Source organism: Canis lupus, chromosome 36 (assembly GCF_011100685.1).
Source record: "Canis lupus familiaris isolate Mischka breed German Shepherd chromosome 36, alternate assembly UU_Cfam_GSD_1.0, whole genome shotgun sequence".
NCBI lineage: Eukaryota > Metazoa > Chordata > Mammalia > Carnivora > Canidae > Canis > Canis lupus.
In genome coordinates, this window is record NC_049257.1 from 28,574,840 (window position 1) to 28,596,663 (window position 21,824).

At 40.8% G+C, this 21,824-nt stretch overlaps 1 protein-coding gene and 1 long non-coding RNA gene across 5 annotated transcripts in view; one reads left to right on the top strand and one right to left on the bottom strand.

Annotated features, from left to right (window-relative positions):
• The window catches only part of LOC111094208, a 370,348-nt gene extending 361,971 nt beyond the window's left edge, over positions 1-8,377 (bottom strand). The window contains exon 1 of the long non-coding RNA XR_005384872.1: positions 8,274-8,377. This is a non-coding gene — a long non-coding RNA (uncharacterized LOC111094208). The remainder of the gene's footprint in view (positions 1-8,273) is intronic.
• The window catches only part of FSIP2 (fibrous sheath interacting protein 2), a 74,854-nt gene continuing 61,275 nt past the window's right edge, over positions 8,246-21,824 (top strand). For 3 of the 4 annotated variants that reach the window (XM_038585055.1, XM_038585059.1, XM_038585056.1), the window contains exons 1-8: positions 8,246-8,360; positions 9,554-9,679; positions 12,644-12,805; positions 13,509-13,598; positions 14,852-14,991; positions 16,101-16,242; positions 16,740-16,850; positions 20,081-20,207. In XM_038585055.1, the coding sequence (XP_038440983.1) occupies positions 8,262-8,360; positions 9,554-9,679; positions 12,644-12,805; positions 13,509-13,598; positions 14,852-14,991; positions 16,101-16,242; positions 16,740-16,850; positions 20,081-20,207 (997 nt within the window). In that variant the 5' untranslated portion in view covers positions 8,246-8,261. The remainder of the gene's footprint in view (positions 8,361-9,553; positions 9,680-12,643; positions 12,806-13,508; positions 13,599-14,851; positions 14,992-16,100; positions 16,243-16,739; positions 16,851-20,080; positions 20,208-21,824) is intronic. The other variant, XM_038585057.1, reaches the window with a different exon arrangement.

The following is a 21,824-nucleotide window of genomic DNA, read 5'->3' on the forward strand; positions in this document are numbered from 1 at the left end:
GGCACAGTGAACCAGTGTTACCAGTTCTTTAATGGCTCAACTGCCACGTTCCCCAATGCCAGTCACCAGGGGAGGGGACCTTTCAAGTAGGCTTTGCAAAAAATACCAACCTCAGATCTTCTTCATTAACTCTTTTGAGTATTGTCAGGCTGACAAGTTCAGCGTTATTTTTAATTTGGGATACATTTTAGGCCAAATACATACATTTTTATTACAATTACTAAATTTTGCATTGATTTTAAAAAAAAAAATACCAAATTTACTTTTTGCAAATTAGTCCATAATATGCAAACTGGCCACTATTTTCATTTTACTTATCCTCTAAGCTTGTATAATTTTAAAAATAACAGAAAATTATCCAGTGATTTAGCTAAAAGTCAGCAGAGTGAAGGTTTCAAAAACAAAATTAAAAATACAAAGAGGAAAGAGTCTCTATTGTCTCTGAAACAAAACAAAACTAGAAAAAACTAATTTTAGCTGATACTTGAAACCACAACCTATGAGAAAGATTTATCCAGGATAGAAAGGAGATGCTAACAGCAGGCACATGCCTTATCAAATCTCTATTTGTGGGAGGATAAATCAGTGTAACTGCTTTGAAGGAAACATGATGTTAACTATATGAAAAATAGATGAAATCAACATACCCTTTAATCCATAAATCTATGTAATAGGATGCTTATTATAAAATTTTTATAACAGCATAAAACCTCAAAATCCATAAATAGAAGATTAATTAAATAAATTTTTGGTAATTACAGCATTAAATACCACTTATGTATAGTGAAAAACTAAATCAGTGTAGTCATATGGAATGATCTTCAAGATATATTGGTCAGTTAAAAATGGAACATGGGGAACCGTGAACACTAAATGCTTGATAATATAAGTTTGCACATGTTGGGGAAAAAGAATTTCCTCTGCCCCTCAAAATCCTTCTAGCTGGACTAAGAATCAAATGGATATGAGACAGAGTAACAGAGGAAAATCAAATTTAGTAGCATATGCATGGGGAGTCCACACAGATATGGAAATTTCCAAAGTGAGGCCACATGATGCTTATATGAACTGAGAAGAGGGGTAGGGCCCTGAAAATTTACAGCAGTGAAAGATCATTAGCAAGAAGGTAAGAGGGGATGTTTGGAAACCACAGGTTGCCCTATTATTCAGATCAGTTTCTTAGGTAAAGAGGAGTCTCTGTTAATAGCTCCATGCCTGGCACATAGAGACAGCTGGGGGTGGGGGTGGGGGAGGTAAAGAGCTTTTTTTTCTGAATCTGCTGTGTGTAGATTGCTTTTAACTCAAAATGATGTTCATGCCAAAGTGGCGCCTTGGGCAGAGGGCTGTCCTCGGCTTCTACGCATATGTGTAATGATACACAGGCTACTCTTGTTTGCTTGGTTGAGAGACTCAGCATCTGGGAATAGGATAAATTATTTTATTTTACATTGTTTTGATTTTTTTTACTCACTCATGTTATTACTTGGCCATTCCAAAATTCTGCGTCCTGTGCCTCTGAGGGACACCTACATGATTAAATCAATTAGATGGGTGAAATCTGAGGACTATCATAGAAATCGATGCATCTTGGACTTTAAGATCACATGAAAGGTCAGATTGATAATTCAGACTCACAGGACTCAACGATCTTACTCAATATCATTTTAGTAATAGTTCCAAGGATATATGTGATCATGAGGCACAGATAGATGAGAGAGGTCCAGAGCCCCTAGTGCAGTTCCTTCCACAAGTTCTATTAAACCACATCAGATGGGCATGCTAGTAGGGGTTTCTATGAGTTATGGAGTTATTTATTTCACTTTCATATAATAACCCGCTCAGGTTATAAGACACTCAGATTTTATATTGAGAGGGTTATATTGAATCTGTAACATTTTCCAACCAGCCATTATCCATAACTCCGTATGTTACAGTTTATTTACCATAAACAATTTTAGACAATTAGGCACATTCTGCTAAAAGAATTCTGCATAAAAAGCCTCTTTTGCTAGCAAAAACATTTGTTGCATTTGCTGTGCCAGAAGGATTGTCATCAGTATGTTTATAAGGGAACTAGTTCAGGCTACTCGCCTTCTTTCTCTTCCTGGGGCACCCCCAGTAAAAGAAGAGATTGTATTGCAGACCTGTGACTTTTAAACTTCGTTCCATATGACAAACTACCTTGGACATACTGAGCAAATATATTTACGTTGGAATGAGAAGAGCAGTGGGTATATCTTAAGAGCCGAGAAAGAAACTACAATTTAATTCAGAATGTAGTGAATTTATATTCTTCTGTATTAAGAACAGAAAATGACTAAAATGGATAAAAGTAAACAGAGATTTCAATAAACAGATGTGTGAGATCCTAGTGAATTACTGAGGTGGTGAAGTAGTTTAGAGATCGTATCTTTGACATGTGAGAAAGACTTGAGGAGAGAAATCAGTACATGGATCGTGCCTCTCAGGTCTTATTCAGGCTCTGTCGAGGTCATAATGGTACTCAGCAGAGATAATGAAGTTTACACCATGTGGCGGCAATATTGTTGGTTTTCTATTATACTCCCTAATTTTATACTGGTGAAGCCCAATGTGAGAAGTACGTAAAGTACTTCAGTTTGTTAAGATTAAAGGGTATGGGGGACTGGAGAAAGGTGGTCAAAAGGTATAAAGTTCCAGTTATAAGATAAATACCAAGGATATGATGTACAATAGGAAGACTATAGTGAACGCTGTACTTAATACATAGGAAAGTTGTAAAGTAAGTAAATCCCAACAGTTCTCATCACAGGGAATTGTTTTATTCTTTTCCTGTTTTCTTTTTTTAAGTATTTTATTTATTTATGATAGACATAGAAAGAGAGAGAGGCAGAGACACAGGCAGAGGGAGAAGCAGGCTCCATGCAGGGAGCCCAACGCAGGACTCGATCCCAGGGCTCCAGGATCGTGCCCTGGGCCAAAGGCAGGCGCTAAACAGCTGAGCCACCCAGGGATCCTGTTTTCTTTTTATTGTATCTACATGAGATTACTTACTGCAGTAATTATTTCATAATATATGTAAATCAAGCCATCATGGTATAGGCCTTAAACTTTTGCCATGATGTATGTCAATCGTATCTCAGTAAAACTGAAAAAAGGAAAAAAAAAAAGATTTAAGATCTAAGAAATGATTTTATTTAAAAAATGATGAGAAAAATAATTGTTTACTGATTAAGAATCCCTTAAAACAGAGCCAATTTCAAATTTCAAAGCTTTATGATGACAAGCAAATTACTTTTTCCAAGCCCAAGTTTCCACTGTAAAATGGATATTGGAATAGCTAGAAATATGTTTGAGCATTACTTTTATTTAATATTTCACAATGATTTGTGCTATCACACACATACACACACGCATATATATATATATATATATATATATAGAGAGAGAGAGAGAGAGAGAGAGAGAGGAGAGAGAGAGAGAATAAATGAACAAATATCCCAGCCAACATTGCATTTGGCCCCCTTCTTTCTACATAGTCTGCACCACTTAACAAATCAGGAATCTGTATTCAATGTCAGCTTTTCATCATCAAGGTAAATATAATATTTTTAAAATAATGCAAATATAAAGTGAAGTATTTACATGGGTGGGATACTAATAAAGAGATATAACTTATAATATGAAAAGATACCGTGTGGTCCTTACCAGAGGCCTGTGCATGTGGGGGCCTGTGCGAGTGTGTGTGTATGTGGGCCTGTGCATGTGTGTGTGCACATGTGCGTACACTACTTAGCAATGACTGAACGGTAATCAAGAAAGCAGCCTGAGTGCCCAGCACCACACTGGGCACTGCTGACCCGGGCAAGGTACTCACATCAAAGGACCCAGACTCTTATGGGGTGTGAGCCCCACAGAGCCTCATCGCGTATTGAGAGGTAAGAGCTAGACCATACAAAGCCCCGGCTAATCTGTTCTGCCCTGGAGGGAGTATTGCCCTAATGATAGAGACAAAATTTCTTTTTAATATAATTTTTCATTTTCTCCTTTGTAAAGATTTTACAAAAGGTTTTCCTTTTGCAATTTGTAAATCATTTGAAAGACTAGAAAACATCAGCAAATAAGATGTTTTACAGAAATCTAGAAAAACACCTGGAATGCCTGGGTGGCTCAGCGGTTGAGCACCTGCCTTTAGCCCAGATCATGACCCCGGGGTCCTGGGATCGAGTCCCTCATCGGGCTCCCTGCGTGGAGCCTGCTTCTCCCTCTGCCCGTGTCTCTGCCTCTCTCTCCGTGTCTCTCATGAATAAATAAATTAGATCTTTAAAAAAAAAAGAAAGAAAAACAGTTAACATTTGGTAAGTTATATATCTTCAGAGGATGGTTTACTTTAATATTTGAGTCCGTTTTGTCGGCAAAATAAGGAGGAATGTTTAATCAGAGGCAGTGACTAACCAGAAACTGAGTAAGCTTAAGTCACGTGGGAGAAACAGACCACTTCAGAAAGGAGATGAGGGTGGTTTTCATTTATCCTTTTTGCCTACTTTTACTGAATCAATTATGGGAAGTTGGGTAATTTTATTCTTTAAGTCTTGGAATCATTTAGAAACTCACATACATCATGATGGTTCTGATATCTATAATTTTGTTATTTCTAGACAGATTCTTATTTTGAGCCCTCTGCCTAATAGATGTCCCAATAAAGCCTTTTTTTGACATGTCAATATATCAAACTTTCTCCATTAGCAGGATGCTTTGTAACTTTTTGTACTTGGTTGAATGGTGTCCTCCCTGAAAATTTAATCCACTCAGAACCTCATTATAAAATTATTTAGAAATGGAGAATCTGCAGATGTAATCTGGTTAAGATGAGGTCATACTGCATCAGTGTGGACTCTGACGGAAGGATTGGCATCCTTAGAAAATTTTATACTGGTGAAGGTTTGAAAAGCACAAAAGCACACTCATGTTTATCCCCTCTTGATGCTGGAAATCCCAAGACTTCCATGTAAAAAAGCTTGATCTAACCACCTGGAATATGAAAAGAACATCTGTGGAGCAATCCGAACCATTTCAGCCGTCCCAGCTGAGGTCCTAGACAGGAGGGTGAAGCCACCGTAGATAATCCAGCTCTGGCTGAGCCAACTGAGGCTAAAGGAAACATCCACCAACCCAGAGAGCTGAGAGAAATCATAAGCCATTGTTGAAAGCAATTAAATGCTGTGAAGGGTCTGCTATGAAGGAAAGGCCCCAAAGTTCATAAAACTTCAAACGCATGCTCCTCCGTCATCTCCACGAATACAAGTACTTCTTTGCACAATTATCCTAGACCTCCTTCTCCATTCTCACTTCCCTGCTACTCTCCTTATAAAGAGAACTCACTTGTTTGATATGCTTTTCTTAGGGAATTTATTTACTTTTCTGGCTTGACTGTTCTCTCCAGAATTCAAGCTAATCATCTACCCTTATCAGCCTTACAACAGCAATTATTCCCTCCAAATCTGTTTTTTAAAGTAGGTGAGATAGAGAAGAACCCAAAGTTATGACAATGTTGCCTCAAATGTCTCTCAAATCCATTCTCTCCCCCACTTCATTCCTGTTGACTCATTATTTTAGGACTTTTTTCTTGCCCGTGTAACTACATGTCATAAAGTCTCCTAGGCCTTTAGTCTCACCCCTACAAATCCATCCCCTTTACGGTCGCCAGAATGATCTTCTAAAATAAAAATTTGCTTAAGACCCTTTCATGGGTTCTCATTCGGGTCTGCCTACGTCAAAAGAAACCAACAAAAAATAGACCGGGGTTTCACTAAATACTTGCTGGACGCTACACCAAGCGTTATGCATATAAAGTTGAATAAGCCAATAGGTGCTCTCATGGGGTTTCTATTCCCTTAAAGGGGGACTGACAGATAAAGACATATTTTTGATGTAGTATGAGAAGTGCTACAATGGAGGGAAGCACAGAGGAAGAAAATTGGCAAAAGCTTAGGATGTCAGAAAAACTCCCTAGAAATGATGATACTTAAGCAGTCTTACAAGCTGACTGAAATTAGCCGAGCAATGAAGTGCAAAGGGCTGCCAGGCAGGGGGACAGCACAGCAAACATAGAGTCTTGAATCCGCAGGCTCAGTGGAGGGAATAGACCACAAAGAGCTCCAAATCACTTGAGGTTCAACTTGAGAGGTGGTATAGGGAAGTCGTGTCTTAAAAAGGGAGCAGAGTGGTAGTAGGCAGTCCGATATCCTGCAAAGGTGTCTACATTTTAATTCCCAAGACTTATGCATCTGTATGTTCCATGGCAATGGGAAATTAGGGTTGTTTGGTGGAATTAAGGCTGCTAATCAGATGACCTCAAAATAAAGAAATTATCAGTGTGCCTGGGTGGCTCAGTCGGTTAAGCACCCGATCCTTGATTTTGGCTCACGTCTTGACCTCTAGGTCATGAGACTGAGCCCATGTATGCTGGGCATGGAGCCCGCTTAAGATTCTCTCTCTCCCTCTGCCCCTCCTCCCTATCCATGCTCTCTTGTTCTCTAAAGAATAAAAATAAAAGATAAATTATCACAGGTCATCTAGATGGACCCAATGTAATCAACAGATTTTTGATTATAGAAAAGGAGGCAGAGATCCTCCTGTCTTAGAGATCTGAAGACACTACATGCCAGATTTGAAGAGGGAGGACAGGCAAGCTTCTAGAAGCCATAAGGAGGAAGGACATAGGCCCCAGAAGAATGCAGGCTTGCCAACCCCTTGACTTCAGTAGGATGGGATTCATTTCAGACTGCTGAGCTCAGTTATTTTAAGACAATGCCTCTGTGTTGTTTGAAGCCACTAAAATTATGGTCATTTGTTACAGCAGGAAGAGAAAACTAATACAGGGACCCAGTCACAGGGGCTGTCATATGCTTCGTGGTAAGTTTTACAGCAACTGGGGATTTCCTAGAACAGGGAGAGACGGCATCAGAGGCCAGTTTGATTTAAAAAAAAAAAAAATGTACTGTTGGGTAGAAGGTGGCAGAGAGCTAAGACTGTGGTGATCGCAGAAACCAGAAAATGATCGATGGCTTCACTGAGGGAGAAGAGTGCAGATGGAGAGGAGAGGACCAGTTAATTTGAGCGATAAAATCAGGAGGACAGAGAGATCCCCTGAATGTGGGGAGTCGGGGGGAAGGGAAGCATCTAGTATTATACTTCCAGCTTGGGTAGGTGCTGATATCATCGCCCGGATGGGAAAGGCAGGGAGAACAGGCCCTTAATTCTGCCCTGTTTTGGTGACGGGGTAGCTTGAGATTTGAATACACTGAATTGGAGATGCCTGTGCGACGTCGATGACGGGGAGCGCTGGCAGGGGACTGTCTCTCACCCAAACCCAGATTTCAGATTCAGGAGTCCCATGCATACGAGGGGCATTAAAACAGACAGAGCAGACCTACGACTAGCGGGGTGACTAAGAAACTGTCTCTGGGGCCACTATTTAACGAAGTAACTATCATTCTTCTTTAACCTTTGGGGAAAAAAGAGGTCATTATCGGCAAGGCTGTTATAAAGATGGAATGTGGGGAGCACTCAGCACGGTGCCTGGAGTTCGCAGAGTCTCAGTAAATAGTAGGTTATTATTACCAAATGGGCCAGAAAGAAGAAAGAACAAGGATGAGTTAAGGAATCCTAGGGGCCGAAGGCCTCACTCCTGACAAATCATACTGTCCGTGCCCTCAAGGTCCTCATGGTCTGGTTGGTTCCTCCAAGGAAGGGCCAGGTTTGACTCAGCAGCGGGTCCCCAGTGCCCCTTCCAGGACGGGCCCCAGGAGTCAGGCATCTTACAGACCCTAGACCCTGTCTGGAGGGCTGAGAGGAGGCAACAGAGGGGTGTGGGAGAGAGCAAGCCTGGGTGTGGGGTGTGACCCGGATTCGGACCCTACAATGGGCTACACGGTCACTCCTGGTTTATAGTAGCAGTGGGTGCTGTCCCCACCCCCCCAAACTGCAGCTCCTTGGCGGCCAGGAGCCCTTAGCCCCCTACCCTCCCGCAAAGCGTTCAAAGCTTGGACTTCGGTTTGCGGGACTGATGCGGGCCTCTGGGACCAGGCCCCGTGTGGGGCACCCCCGGCCCAAGCCCCGAGGGCACCGCCCTTCCCCGCCCCCGGGTTCGGAGCCTAGAACGCCGCGGCCACCGAGCCTCGCGGGCGGGGTACTGGCCAGTCCGGGTCCAGGCGCCACGGAGGGAGGACGACGAGGAGGGAGACGGGGGGCGCGGAGGGGGGCAGAGGGGCCCGGGGGGCATGGAGCTGTACCTCAGCGCCTGCTCCAAGGCTGCCAGCGACGCGGCCACCAAGACGGCCAGCAGCAGCCTGGCGGCGGACAGCCGGCGATGCGGAGACGTGAGTGCCCGCCCGGTCGGCCGGGGGGGGGGGGGGCGCACACCTGCCCGCGTTCCTAACCTCCGCCTGGGGCGCGTGCGGGTAGGTCCAGGCCGGGGGGGAGGGCGAGAGGGCACCGCACACCTGCTGCACGTTCCTAACCTCCCGCCTCGGCCACGTGCGGGCAGCTCCAGGCCTGGGGGGGTGGGGGGGGCGGGTGCAGGGGCATCGCACACCTGCCGCGCGTTCCTAACCTCCTAACCTCCCCCCTCAGCCCCCCCCCCCCGCCATGGGGACAGCTCCAGGCCTGGGGAGGGGGGGGATTGCAGGGGCGCCGCACACCTGCCTGCGTTCCTCACCTCCTAACCTCCTGCCTCAGGCCCCCCTGTACCGGCAGCTCCAAGCCTGGGGGGCGGGGTGCAGGGGCGCCGCACAGTCTGCCTGCGTTCCTCACCTCCTTACCTCCTGCCTCAGCCCCCCCCCCCCGTGGGGACAGCTCCAGGCCTGGGGGTGGGGGGCGGGGGGATGCAGGGGCGCCACACACCTGCCCCACGTTCCTAACCTCCTAACCTCCCGCCTCAGCCCCCCCACCCCACCCCATGGGGACAGCTCCAGGCCTTGGGGGGGTGCAGGGGCATCGCACACCTGCCAGGCGTTCCTCACCTCCTAACCTGCTGCCTCAGCCCCCCCCCCCCCCCGTGGGGACAGCTCCAGGCCTGGGGGCGGGGGGCGGGGGGATGCAGGGGCGCCGCACACCTGCCGCGCGTTCCTAACCTCCTAACCTCCCGCCTCAGCCCCCCCACCCCACCCCATGGGGACAGCTCCAGGCCTGGGGGGGGTGCAGGGGCATCGCACACATGCCAGGCGTTCCTCACCTCCTAACCTCCTGCCTCAGCCCCCCTCCCCCCCCCGTGGGGACAGCTCCAGGCCTGCGGGCGGGGGGTGGGGGGATGCAGGGGCGCCGCACACCTGCCGCGCGTTCCTAACCTCCCAACGGCCGGTCCTGAACCGCAGGTCCCGGGCTCCCAGTGCGGCGGCGGGTGGCGGTGGCGCGGGCTGCTCGGCAACCGGCTGGGGAGGCGGGGGCTGCTGGGACGGGACCGGGCCGGACTGCAGGACTCTCCGGCCGGCTCCCGGGCTGGAGGCGAGCGGATGGGCCGCGGGCCTAACATCCAAAGGGCTTCAAAGGCCCAACTCCCCGATTGCATCCGCAGGGCGTGCACAAAACCCACATACGAGGGGTCGGAGCGGGTCAACTCCTGGATCTGCCTCTCGGGGTCAAGCTGCCTGTGATCCCGGGGAGCAACACTTTATACTATACCACGAAGATAAGTGAAAAGGTAAAGTGGTTTTTAAGGACCTGACGTTGCTCTTCTTTGCTCTTTCCTACCGGCTGTTGGATTGGGGCGCTGCAGGTGCAAAGTCCAACAGGAAACAATAAGGATCCCACACCCAACCTAAGACAGGGCTGAGGATGCACATCGAGCAACTTCATCTTAGTAGACTTTGCCCGGAACCTTGGGCTATATATAAAGTTTAGATTCTTAGTTCTGTCTTATAATGCATGGGACCACATTAACTTTCCTTTATAATAACTTTATACCTGGTTAGTGAGATTTTTGTCAGAAAGGCCGGAGGTTACTGGTGCCAGCTGGCCATCTAATTGTGTCATGATTTTAAGGCATCATAACCTGGACAAAACTCGCATTGCACAGCACTTCTCTACGATTTTGCTTTGAGCTGCATTCTATTTCGTACACTAAGTGAGAAAAAAAAGTGAAGTCGGAATAAGCGAACATGTTTACTATTTAACTAATGACTCCATGATTTGCCCCAACTTCCGCATCCAGTCCTTTCTGTAATCCCACCTGTGGTCTCCTGTGCCTTACTCACACATACCACGTTGATATTTCTGGGAGTTTGTTGGCCTTGCTTCCCGAACCTGACATATCCTTTCCTCTTCTGCCCAATCTCTGAATCTGAACCGCCCTTTGAGATTCTTTCTGAACTATTACAGCCCCCAGTTAGCTTATCTTTCCTTAAAATTTGCATTGTCCTCGGTTTGTATGATTTTACTCAACACTTATGATTTTATAAATATGATTGTATAATGAAGTCATCCTTGGGGTATAGTGTGCTTCCCTCAAACCCTTTCATGCTTTTAGTCCTCAACACTACCTCTACCTTCAAACCCCCCCAGCCTTTGACTCAGTAAACTAAAGCTTAAGGAGGCTCAGGACATTCTTTTTCAGGTGGTTACTTTGGTCCATAGTGCAAACAGACAAACAATTTTACATGAAAGAATTCCGAGTGACCTTTGTGCCCTCCTTCTATCTATGATGTCATCAGAAATGACTAGGGCCCCTTGGTATCTGATACTTGCCTAACCAACATGATGTCTTAAAGTGAGTTTTGTTTCTGGGAAACACATAATTTCCCTTTGTTCTACTAGACTAAAGCAAGCTAAGGAAAAAGATGCCTCCTCACACTGTTCGAGCCACATCCAAACCAGCTCGCTTTCCTACGCGTGCACAAAACCTTTCACAACCCCTTTTTAGGATGTAAACTTAGCCCTGCCTTTCGTCTGCTTATTCAAATATATTGGTTGCCCAATTACCATTTCTGTCAAATAGTAATTCACTTTTCAACTACTCTTTTCAAAGATGTTCCATTCTTTATTACATTCATTCCTCACCAAACTGTCTTCATTTAATCATAGTTAGGAACCAGACTATTTTCTTAAAGACTGACTTTGTGAGTCCTTCTTTTTCTTTCAGTACAATCTCCTCAATAAAGTGATGCTTTGCGTTTACACTTTTAGTGTTTTTTGTTTGTTTGTTTTTTTAAGAGAAACCAATCGCTTTAATTGACAACAGAATGCATATCCTGGCTGTAATGAATGGATGTGTCTAAAAGGTGTTCCTCATCTACAGGTCAGCAGCCTAAGTTTGGTCTTGAGAAACATATTGCCATCATAGCTAAAGTTCAACAGCTAAGAGATGTTGACAGCTAAATGTCAAGATCTTAAAAAAAAAATAAAATAAAAATCCACTCTTGAGTCATGATTGTTGATTGTTCTCCTTACAGGAAAGGTATAGGCTTTATAACTAAATTCAAGACACCATCCTAAAAGATTCTTTTCTTTGCCTTCTCAGAGAAACATTAGTAATTAGGGAATTCTGCTGTGTGATGTACACGCTTGGAAGACATTGAAACCTCGTGTTAAGCAAGAAGTCAGAGACTTATCAAGGAAGCTTCTAAATGGAAAAGGAAAGCCGGCATCCTATCAGATTCCTCCCGTCTGCCCCTTTGCCCACATATGAAACATCCTCCCACCTGAATCTTGAGGGAGTTCTTTATAGGGTCCTACCCAGCCAGGCTCCTCCACTTTAACCCTCCACTTTTTCCTTTCACAGGTTCCCCAACTACCCATCGTCACCATCTTGCCATTGAAAAATGGACTAGGAACTCACACACCCACACAAAACCCACCCCACTCTGGTATTAATGTTTTCATTTACAAAGGAGATGAGATAATTCAGCTGTTTCCTCTCAAGTAACAGAGAAACGTGGCTATTAGCTGATATTTTCCTTCTTTTATATGCTAATGATTACTGTCGTTGGTCTTTACATGTATGTAGAAACCTCCATCCTTATCAATATCTTTTATAATTGGTTTTTCAATATATTGAACTTTATAATACAGACCTTGGTTTTTTTCCCTTGACTGTAGCACTCCGAGACCTATGGGTTTCTTGCCTCAGATAAGACGCCAACACAAAATGACTTTTATTATCTTTAACATCTGAGTTTTGCTTCTACTTTTCTTGGTTAAAATTGTTTCCATGAGTCTATTTTCTTCATTTTCAGATTACTGAGATATAATGATCATAATTAATATCATCCCTTTATCCTTTTAGATGAAGTGAGTACCTTGATTTGAAAGAGGGAGAAGGAAAAGGAAAAATCATAGCTTTTACATCCTTTATACATTAAAACAGATTTTATTCATTTTCTTTTCCTTCTTTCTTTTCTGGCTCAGGACTAGGGACTGATAGTGATCAGGGGAGGAATTAATTGAGTGAGGGTAGGTTTTTAGAGTAAGTCAGGTCAGTGGGGAGAAGTCGGGATAATAGATTCATGTTGCCTAATCCAAATCTTTCTGCTGCTGGTTTTTCCCCCACTTCAAATTCTTCTGGTGTGCTTTATTTTCAGTGAACAGTCTAGTCATTTCAATGGATTGACATTTAAAAGTGAAATTCATTAGTTTTACCTTTTAATATTTTAAAATCTTGTATTTGCAGCTTTTTCGACCTTCTTACGGTTTCAACCTGAATGATCCTTATTGTCGACTTTTGGAAAACCAATATAAAAGTCTCCATGATCCACATTTAAGAGAATACTATAAGCGCAAAGATATCCTGAGAAGATTAAAGAAAGGTGGCTATATCACCAGCAATAATAAAGTGGGTTGCAGATTAATTCTTTTTAATCATTGCAAACCTCCGACAATTGATAAAGTTTGCTTCTGTACCTCACTGGGGGGGTCTGTATCACCTTTAACTTGGTCGTGAGAAATATTTAATGGGAAATTTCACAAATTACTCAGGATTTGGGTCAAGAGAAACCAGACAACTGTCTTTTCTAAATGAAACTACTTCTTCCCTCGCCATTTTTTCTTTATAATATCAAAAGATGATTACCAAAGAATATGAGGATGTAAAAGTAATTTCCCCAAATGTAGCATGGTCCTCTTTCTCTGTCTCTAATGTCACTGCATGCTTGTCAAGAATTATGTCCCATAAGATTTTTAAGAAATTGAGACAAAAGAGGAACCTAGAAAAATCAGCCTGATAGAATCTTGATGGACTATATTCTTATTGGGGTTAAACATTATTATTACACTGCTAGTTTCTTTTAATAACTCTATTTGTATAATAAATCCCTTATCATGGGATAGTGCATATTAATGAGGTGATGTTATGTGGATAGAAACTTGCTGTTGACTAAAAATTGCTTTTAGATACTGCTTACAAAATTGTTGGCAATCTATTGCTCTTAATACCAAAATATTATCAAATGGTATGTTATTACTATCTTTCCTTGGAAAGTAATTGCTATGATTTTTAAATAATTGTATTCATATATTTTTGCTATTTTGTTTTTTAGATTGTATGTACCTTGAGGGAATTGAATAAGTACAGGCAATATCTTACCAGTATAAAATTAGACTTTGAAAGAAACTATATAAGAGATCAAGTAAGTTAAATACCTAAATTTGGTTTCTCTACATAGGGTTTATTTGTATGCAAATAAATAAATAAAGCTTTATTTGTATGCAAAATATTTTCATATAATATTTTTATTATTATATTTCATGTAATATTTTTACTTTTACTCTTAATTTTTATCAAGTACTTTTTCCAAATGAAAATTTAGAAGAGGAATAAATAATATTTTGAGGTTGCTATGTTAAACCAAGGAAAGGAAAAGGGCCAAGTCATCTATTAATATGCCAATGGGAGCTTTCATAATTTAGCAATTAAATTACTACTTAGATATGTCATTCCTACCTGAGCTAGGAGCAATAGGAAGAGTCTTTTGTGGCAGCAAGATTCTTCGGCTTGAGTAACAAGAGAAGGAGTATGACTAGTGACTATGTCCTATAAGTGACTAGAAGAACATGCACACTGTGTACGTGTACCCACACATGCGGCTGTGTTTGTTCAATAAAAATGTTGTGAAGTGGAATGATTTGGTGTAGAGTGGGTGTGGATAGTGACTTCCTTTCAATTTTTGACTCAAAGTTTGTGTGAGAGTGTGTGAACACATGCAGGCTTTGGGGTCAAGAGAGTTGGATAAAAATGAGAGATGTGTGTATACATTTATAAATTTATGTTCAAAGGTTAAGAGAGTTGTAGACGGGCACCCGGGTGGTTCAGTCAGTGGAGTGACTGACTCTTGGTTTCAGCTCAGGGTCATGATCTCATGGGTCACGGGATGGTGCCCCATGTCGGGCTCCACACTCAGCCAAGAGTCTGCTTGAGAATTCTCTCCCTCATCCTTTCCCCCGACTCATGTGCTCCCACTCTCTGTCCCTCTAAGATAAATAAATAAATCTTAAAACAAAAGAGAATTGTAGAGAAATGATAATGACTTCCTTACACTATTAATTGTTCTATATTTTCCCCAGTTTCACCCTTGTCCCTAGAGCGTCTCCTCCCCTCTTTCCTTATTTTCATTTGATTTTTAAAGAAAAGATAGAAAAATAAGATGAAATATTTATCACTTATTTTCAGCGAAAGACAACTCTATTTTGGGTCAGTTGTCCTTGTCTATAATAGCTTTAAATGCAGTTAAACAGAATGAGCTATTCACAAAGTACAGGAATTTTACTAAGCATATAATAGGACAGTTTTATTTCTGGAGGATGTGAAAAAAAAGGTTTTATATATACATACCTCCATTTACATACCTCTATGTATATATGATACACACTTTTTTTTATATAGGAAATGCTTGCAAAGCAAGTAAATAGACTACATGAAAACAATCAAATACCTGGACGTTCTGATGTTGCACAGTTCCAAAACTGGTTGTTACAGGAAGGCACCCAATCTATGAAGGACCAGGAACAATTAATAAGGCACAGGTAAGACTGAAGTTAATGCATATTTTACTTAAATATTGTGGACCCAAATACGTAGGAAGATACTAGAAAGAAGTGAAGGTAGGATTTTTTTTTTTTTTTATAGAGAACTAGACACTGTTTAACACCACTGTGGTCCTTACAATGAAGAAGAAGAAAGGAGACCAAGAGGTACAGGGATTGGGAAATTATGGCAGCAAGGTTATAAAGAGAAATTTCCACTAGGGAAGACAGGGTTACTGGGAGTCCACAAGGTAATCTAAGCTGGCAACTGAAGAACAAAATCAGATCCAAAGCCCTTCCCATTGGAGGAGATAGAGGGAAAGTATCCTTAAGCACAGTAGCTCTCACAGTAGCTTCTTCTGATCATCTTGAAGGACTGATGGTATGAAGTCTGAGGAAGTTAGTGAAAAGTCAAAAAAGGAAACTTTATCTAATGCCAATATAAATACGCGTTGTCTCTAAACTTTCTAAGTTCTTCGGATGTTACCTACTAACGTTCAGTCATTACCATCCTGTGATCAAGACCATTTGTTAGGAAGTGAAGGGATTTTATAGGTCTTTTTCCTCCTCCTCCATTAAAGTGAGAGATCGGGCTGCAGTACCTGACTTCTTATTTCCATAGTTTCGTTTCATGGTAGTTCCGCAAAACACACTGACATACCAGAGACCCCGACAATAGATGGAAGATTTGTTTGAGGCCTTGTAAATTACAAGGGAGCCGGTATACATCGTTTTCTTAGGAATTCCAGATCTGCTTTGCTCGTTTTCCCAGAATCAAAGCCAGTGTTGCAGTTGTTTGAGCTTTCTTTCCAAACCAAAGTCATGTAAACTTACTGCGCAAAATCTTTTCAATCAATTTACTCCACAGTTTACCATTAGCTATGCCATAACAGGTCCTTATATAGTAGAGAGATTCGTATAAGGAGTAACGTATGATGAGTTGGTGGGCCAGGCTGGCTTAAAGGTCCATGAGCAGAGCTCATAGAAAAACTGTAAAATTCCTGTAGTTTAAGAAATACAAAGCTAGCAAGAAGGTGGTTTGGGAATATCAAGGGAGATGATGCCATCATAAGGGACGCACCTTGACTTGTATTTGCACTTTTACTTAGATATTTGGATATGATAAGTAGGGAATTAGAACAACTTGAGCGCACAGCAGAAGAGCAACGCCTACTCCAGATGGACAGAGAAGAAAGACGACAGCGAGAATACACCCGAAGAAAACTTAGCCTTCGCAGAAAAATTGAAGAGGTGAGATGACAAATTGAAAATATTTAGAGGAAAATTGCATACAGTTGTTTCATTTGTAAGAAATTTAGCTGTGCATCATACTTCTTGAAGTCATCTCAGGTCTGAATCATTTATCCGCATTACTCTTCTTTTCACCCCTATAGTGTGCAAGTTGTTACCTAAAATAATGAGGCTGACACCACAAACTATATACATAAGCCAATATCTGCTTTTAAGGAGATGATGGTGAAAGTGGCTAGACACTATTTAACCCCCTAACATCCGCATTGTGGGGTAGAAAAATTTTAAAAGTTAGCTTTATTTAAACATAACCACACGTGCATTCCTAGTAGGAGTGGGTAGGAATAAGGCCATCCCAAACCCAACGTATGGCTTTAATTACACTTGACCTGATTTCTACTGGGCCCCTGCCTTGTGCTAATATGCCTGGTGCTGTGGACAGAATACAAAGGTTTATTGTGAACGTGTACTGAGTACAGTAACACCGTGCTTTCTAGGAATGGAAGACAAAGGAGATGCTACTCCTGACCAGGATCGGAGAAGACGTTAGAAGAGAAGCCAGGATAGAGGAACAACGGCGTAGAAGCAGAGAAGAGAGTGACAGGAAGGTAGGCTGAGCCCCACCTCTCACTGGGGCTGTTTGACGAGAAGCGTTTGCCAATTTTGATATTTGGGAGTCCACTCTGTGACATAACAGTGGACCAGTTACCCCGAGTGATATGCATGGTACAGAACGGAAGGTTGTGGAGTTCACTATATTTTGCCTAGATTATATTCCGACAATAATCTAAAAAGTCCTGCCCCACTCTTTGATGCGACTGCTTTTGGCTTTATCTCCCACCGTAAACTAATACTTGGAATTCCTCTAGAAGAAAAATGATAATGATTTTTCCTACACTCAGAATTTCTCGGAACACAAGTTCTCAATATTTCCCCACCAGCTAATTTTTTAGAGTAACTTTTTAATTTTAAATGACACATAATATTTTGTGAGAATATAAATTGGTATAAAGAGAAAGAAAACTCATTTGTAATCCCACCCTATCATACACACGCACATTTTACAATGTTCCTATGAAAATCTATTACAAAAAAAAAAAAGAAAATATCTATCACAATAAATAAATTCATGTTATTATGTCTTTCAGGGTATTTTATAGATTGCTTTTTCATTTCATAAAATAACATTGACAACCTTCCTTGTCATTTAATGCTTGTCAACAATTCCAAATAATTTAGGTAGCTTATTGTTGACAAACCTAGATATGTAGTGTAAGATAGATGTAATTTGGTTATATTGATATATACTACTATGTAGAAATTATTTTAATATTATAAATATAAATATGTATGATAAGCTTTTATTCTACTTTTGTCACATGTACCTGTTAGTATTGTCAGGGCTGGTATGCTTAGCTCAGCTTGCTCCACTTTACCATAATTATTATTTTCCAATATTCACCCCTTTTTATTCAGTGGCATTCTCTCCAAGTTGCCTTTTTTATTTTTATTTTTTTATTTTTTGTTTTTTTGGAGAGCAACAGAATGCCCCAGGTCTCCTCTTTTTGCCTGATAGCAATTAGTATTCAGTGAGTCCTGGCCAATTTTAGTGACAACTAGTGCATTGGGAGAAGTTCTGGCTCTGGGAGGGCCCATTAGACATGACCTGATGGTAGGCTTGGGAACTCCACTGGCTGCTGGAGCCAGGTTATTGGCGGAGCTATTTGAATTTTAGATATTTCCAATGGAGTCATTCTAAATTGTTTTCTTTTGAATTTTGTTTTAATAAAAACAGATTTTCAGTCCTCTGCTATAACTTCTTAATATCTTAATATTTTTCTTCCATTGACATTTTTTACTCCAAAGTATGTGCTTAAGTTACAGTTAGCGAAATCTTTCAAAGAGTTTGCTTTTGCATCTTTGTCAAAAAATCAGTTGTACAGACTGATTTTTGACTCTTTTCTGCTCTTTGACCTCTTTGTCAATTATACTGTCTTGATTATTGTACCTTTAATGTTTTTTTTTTTTAAATCAGTAGTGTTAACTTTCTAAGTCTGTTCTTCTATTTTAAAGTCGTGTTGGCTAATTTAAGCCCTTTGCATTTCAATATAAATTTTAGAATAAGCATTTCAATTTCTACAAAGAAATTCTGCCAAGACTTTGTTGAGAATTGCGTTGATTCTATAGGTCAATGTGGGCACAACTGATCTCTGATTATACGGAGTCTTCCAACTCATGAACCAAATTTCTTTAGGTTTCCTTAATTTTTGCAGTTAATTGGTCTTACACATCTTTCGATAGATTCATCCCTAGGTATTTCATAATTTGTAAGTTATTATAATTGGTATTTTTAATTTCAAATTCTGGTTATTTGATATTCGTCTATAGAAAAGGAATTTTTTATATCCATCTTGTATTTCGCATTGACAAAATCGCTTATTATCACTTGTAATTTATTTCTAGATGCCAGTGATTAATGATTATGGTATCTACCAATAAAGGTCGTTTTATTTCCCCTCTTTAGATGTGGATGCATTTTTCATTTTCTTGCTTGATTGCACTGACTATAACCTGTGTTATAATATCGGATAGAAAAGGTGATAATGAACATTATTATCAAGCATTTCCTTTGCCACCTCTCTCCTCTCTACAGGCATATTAGGATGCTTGATGTTGTTCCACACCTTCTTTTTATTTTGTAACTTTTTTCTCTGGTTTCCTTTTGGATGGTTTCTTTTCCTGAATGTGCATTAATCTCTCCTTCTGCAATGTCTATTCTATTATTAATGCATATCTCATATTACTCATACATTTAAAAAATTGATTCTGATCCTTTTTATATCTTCAGTCTTTTATTTACCTTATAAATATATGGAATACAATTATGTTTTAAGATTCTTATCTTTAATTCTAACATTTGTGTCATTATGGTTGACTGATTCATTCGTTTTATGAGTCCTATTTCTCTGCTTTTTGTATGCTTGGCACTCTTTGATTGGATACCAGATATTATGAATTTTACTTTTTGGGTGCTGAATGTTTTCAGATTCTTATATCCTTTAGCTTTTTTCTTGAATGTAGATAATTTCTTTGGAAACAGCTTGATTGCTATAGGTTTTGGTTTTTAAGATTTGTTAGATGAGGCCAGAGCCATGTTTAATCTGAGGCTAGTCACTCCCCGCAACTGAAGCAAGACCCATTTTAGTACTCTACACAATCCATGGCTTAGGAACCTCCTCCAAGGTGGATGGTGAAAACAGGCATGATAGATAGATGCCAAGCACTGTTCTCTCTCATCCTTTAGTACTGTCCTTCCTGCGGCTTTGGTTAGTCTCCTCACACACTTGTACTGACCCATTCTATTGCTGAATCCTCTAGGGAATCCTTTGCAGATTTCTATGGTTCTTTCTCTGTGCAGTTATTTCCTTTCTGGTACATCTAGGGTCAACATTACCCGGAGATTCTCAAAAGGAAGTCCCGTTTCATATATAACATGTATCTCTGGTAGGCCTGGGTGATACTGGTTTAGTCTTTCAGAAATCCTCCTGTTGAAGGTGATTTCTAAATTGCCTAAGCTCTCCAGGATAGCTAGCTCTGATTAAGAGATGCCACCTCATTTGTAACTGGACCAGTGTGTGCAGTGAGGTCATTGTATCTAAGCGCTCATGTTTGATCACAGATGGAAACTGACCCCTTACTGCACTCCTAAATTTGTACCATGTGACCTTACAAGTCACAAGACAGGAGTGACTACTGATTTCCAATACATGCTCATATTTAAATATTTGTCTTTCATTTTTAAGCTGATGTTAACATATATATATTTTTAATATTTTAGAAACAGGCCCTTATAGAGAAAAAAATGGCTTACCATTTACAAAAAATGCAAGAAAATGGCTTTAAAGGAGAAGATATGAGGAACGACACGTTTCATTATAGAGGACAAGATGGAAGATACTGTGAACGTGAGATATTAAAAGCTAATGGAGCTATGTAGAAACGCTTACATATATATATTGATTATTTATATATTGATGTAAAAATCCTTTTGTAAAATTCTGTTTGCTTACAATTGCTATCTGCTTAGTGCTAGGCACAGTTTTAGGCATTTATTATAGTTCAAGTTGAACTATAAACACATAAAACTTTTGTGTTCTGTTGTTGTAAAAATTAAAACCAAGTAAAGTAATCTTACCAAGTGGTTCAGTAGACAAGCTTGCATATACTGCAGTTCTAACCAACTTCCCTATGCTAAAACTAATGTGTTTTGTTACTGAAACTTTAAAAACTTGTGTGTACGATTGCTATCATATACCAACATAGTAATGTACCGGGTTGCCAGTCAGAAAGGACAGTGCCAGAAGAAAGGGGGAGAGGGAGGAAGGAAGTTGGGGAATAAGGATGGGAGGAGGTAGAGAAGAAGGGAAAGTAAGGAAAGGAAAAAAGGTGGAAATGAAAAAGGAGGGACATCAAGTCACGACTCTACTATGCCCAATCTCTACCAGCTTTCTTTTATTTATAACATTAGAAAAAATAATGAGTATTAGATTGAATTCATTGAAGTTATTAATTACAATTTCGTTGTTAGAATGCAAAAATGTAGACTTGCTTTAATTATCATGACTATGTAGTATCAGGAAAGAATAAGATCATCTTCCATCTCATCAATCCTCTCTCTCTCCCATCAATCCTGTTTCCAGGTGAGAGTAGATTGCATCCTTGCATCACTCTAGTAGATTGCTAACTAGTCTCCATTGGCTGTTTTTCCTACCTACTTCAAATCCATTTTTCACGCTACTACTAATTACACTTTAAATCTGTTCTGAGGCTTTCTTCAGGCCCCCAAATGTAAAGATCCCCAATACCTCTTAAATGAAGCTCAGACTTTTGAGGCAACCATTGACCATCACCTTTAGCCCAACTCAAATCTAACTTCTAAACTTAACTTCATACCACCTCCTTGAGGAAGGCAGCTATGATTTCGGAGTGATGTGCATGGGCTCTGGAGACAAACTGCTGAAGTCCAAGCCCTGCTTTATCATCATCTAGCCATGTAAATAGCCTGGCCAAATAACCTCTCTGAGCTACAGTTTCATCATCTGAAAACAAAAATAATACTCCTAAATTCTCATAAAGATCTCAAAAGCTCTGGCCCAATGTAAGCACTCAATTTATTTCATTGTCCAATCAAATGAGACTATGGACCATTCCTAAAACACAAGTAACTTCTCTGACTTCTGTGCCTCTCTTCATCAAGTTTTCTCAGCCTGCAGCGATGTGTTCATCGTCCATCTATCCCAATCCCACAATTCCTTTAGCTCAGCTATCAAGGACACTCCACAAAGTCTTTCTTAATAATAATCCTTATTGGAAGATTCTTCTCCTTTGAACCCTTTATAGTACTTTGTATCATTCTCAATACACTTATTACATACTTCCCACTGTCTTAATCACCTGTAATAGTCTAACTCCCACTTTTGTGTTCACAGAATAGTACGGCTACGTGAGTGTATGTGTGTGTGTATGTGTGTGTGTATTTGCTAAATGGACTAATTCAATCTATTCAGCTCATTGAAATAATG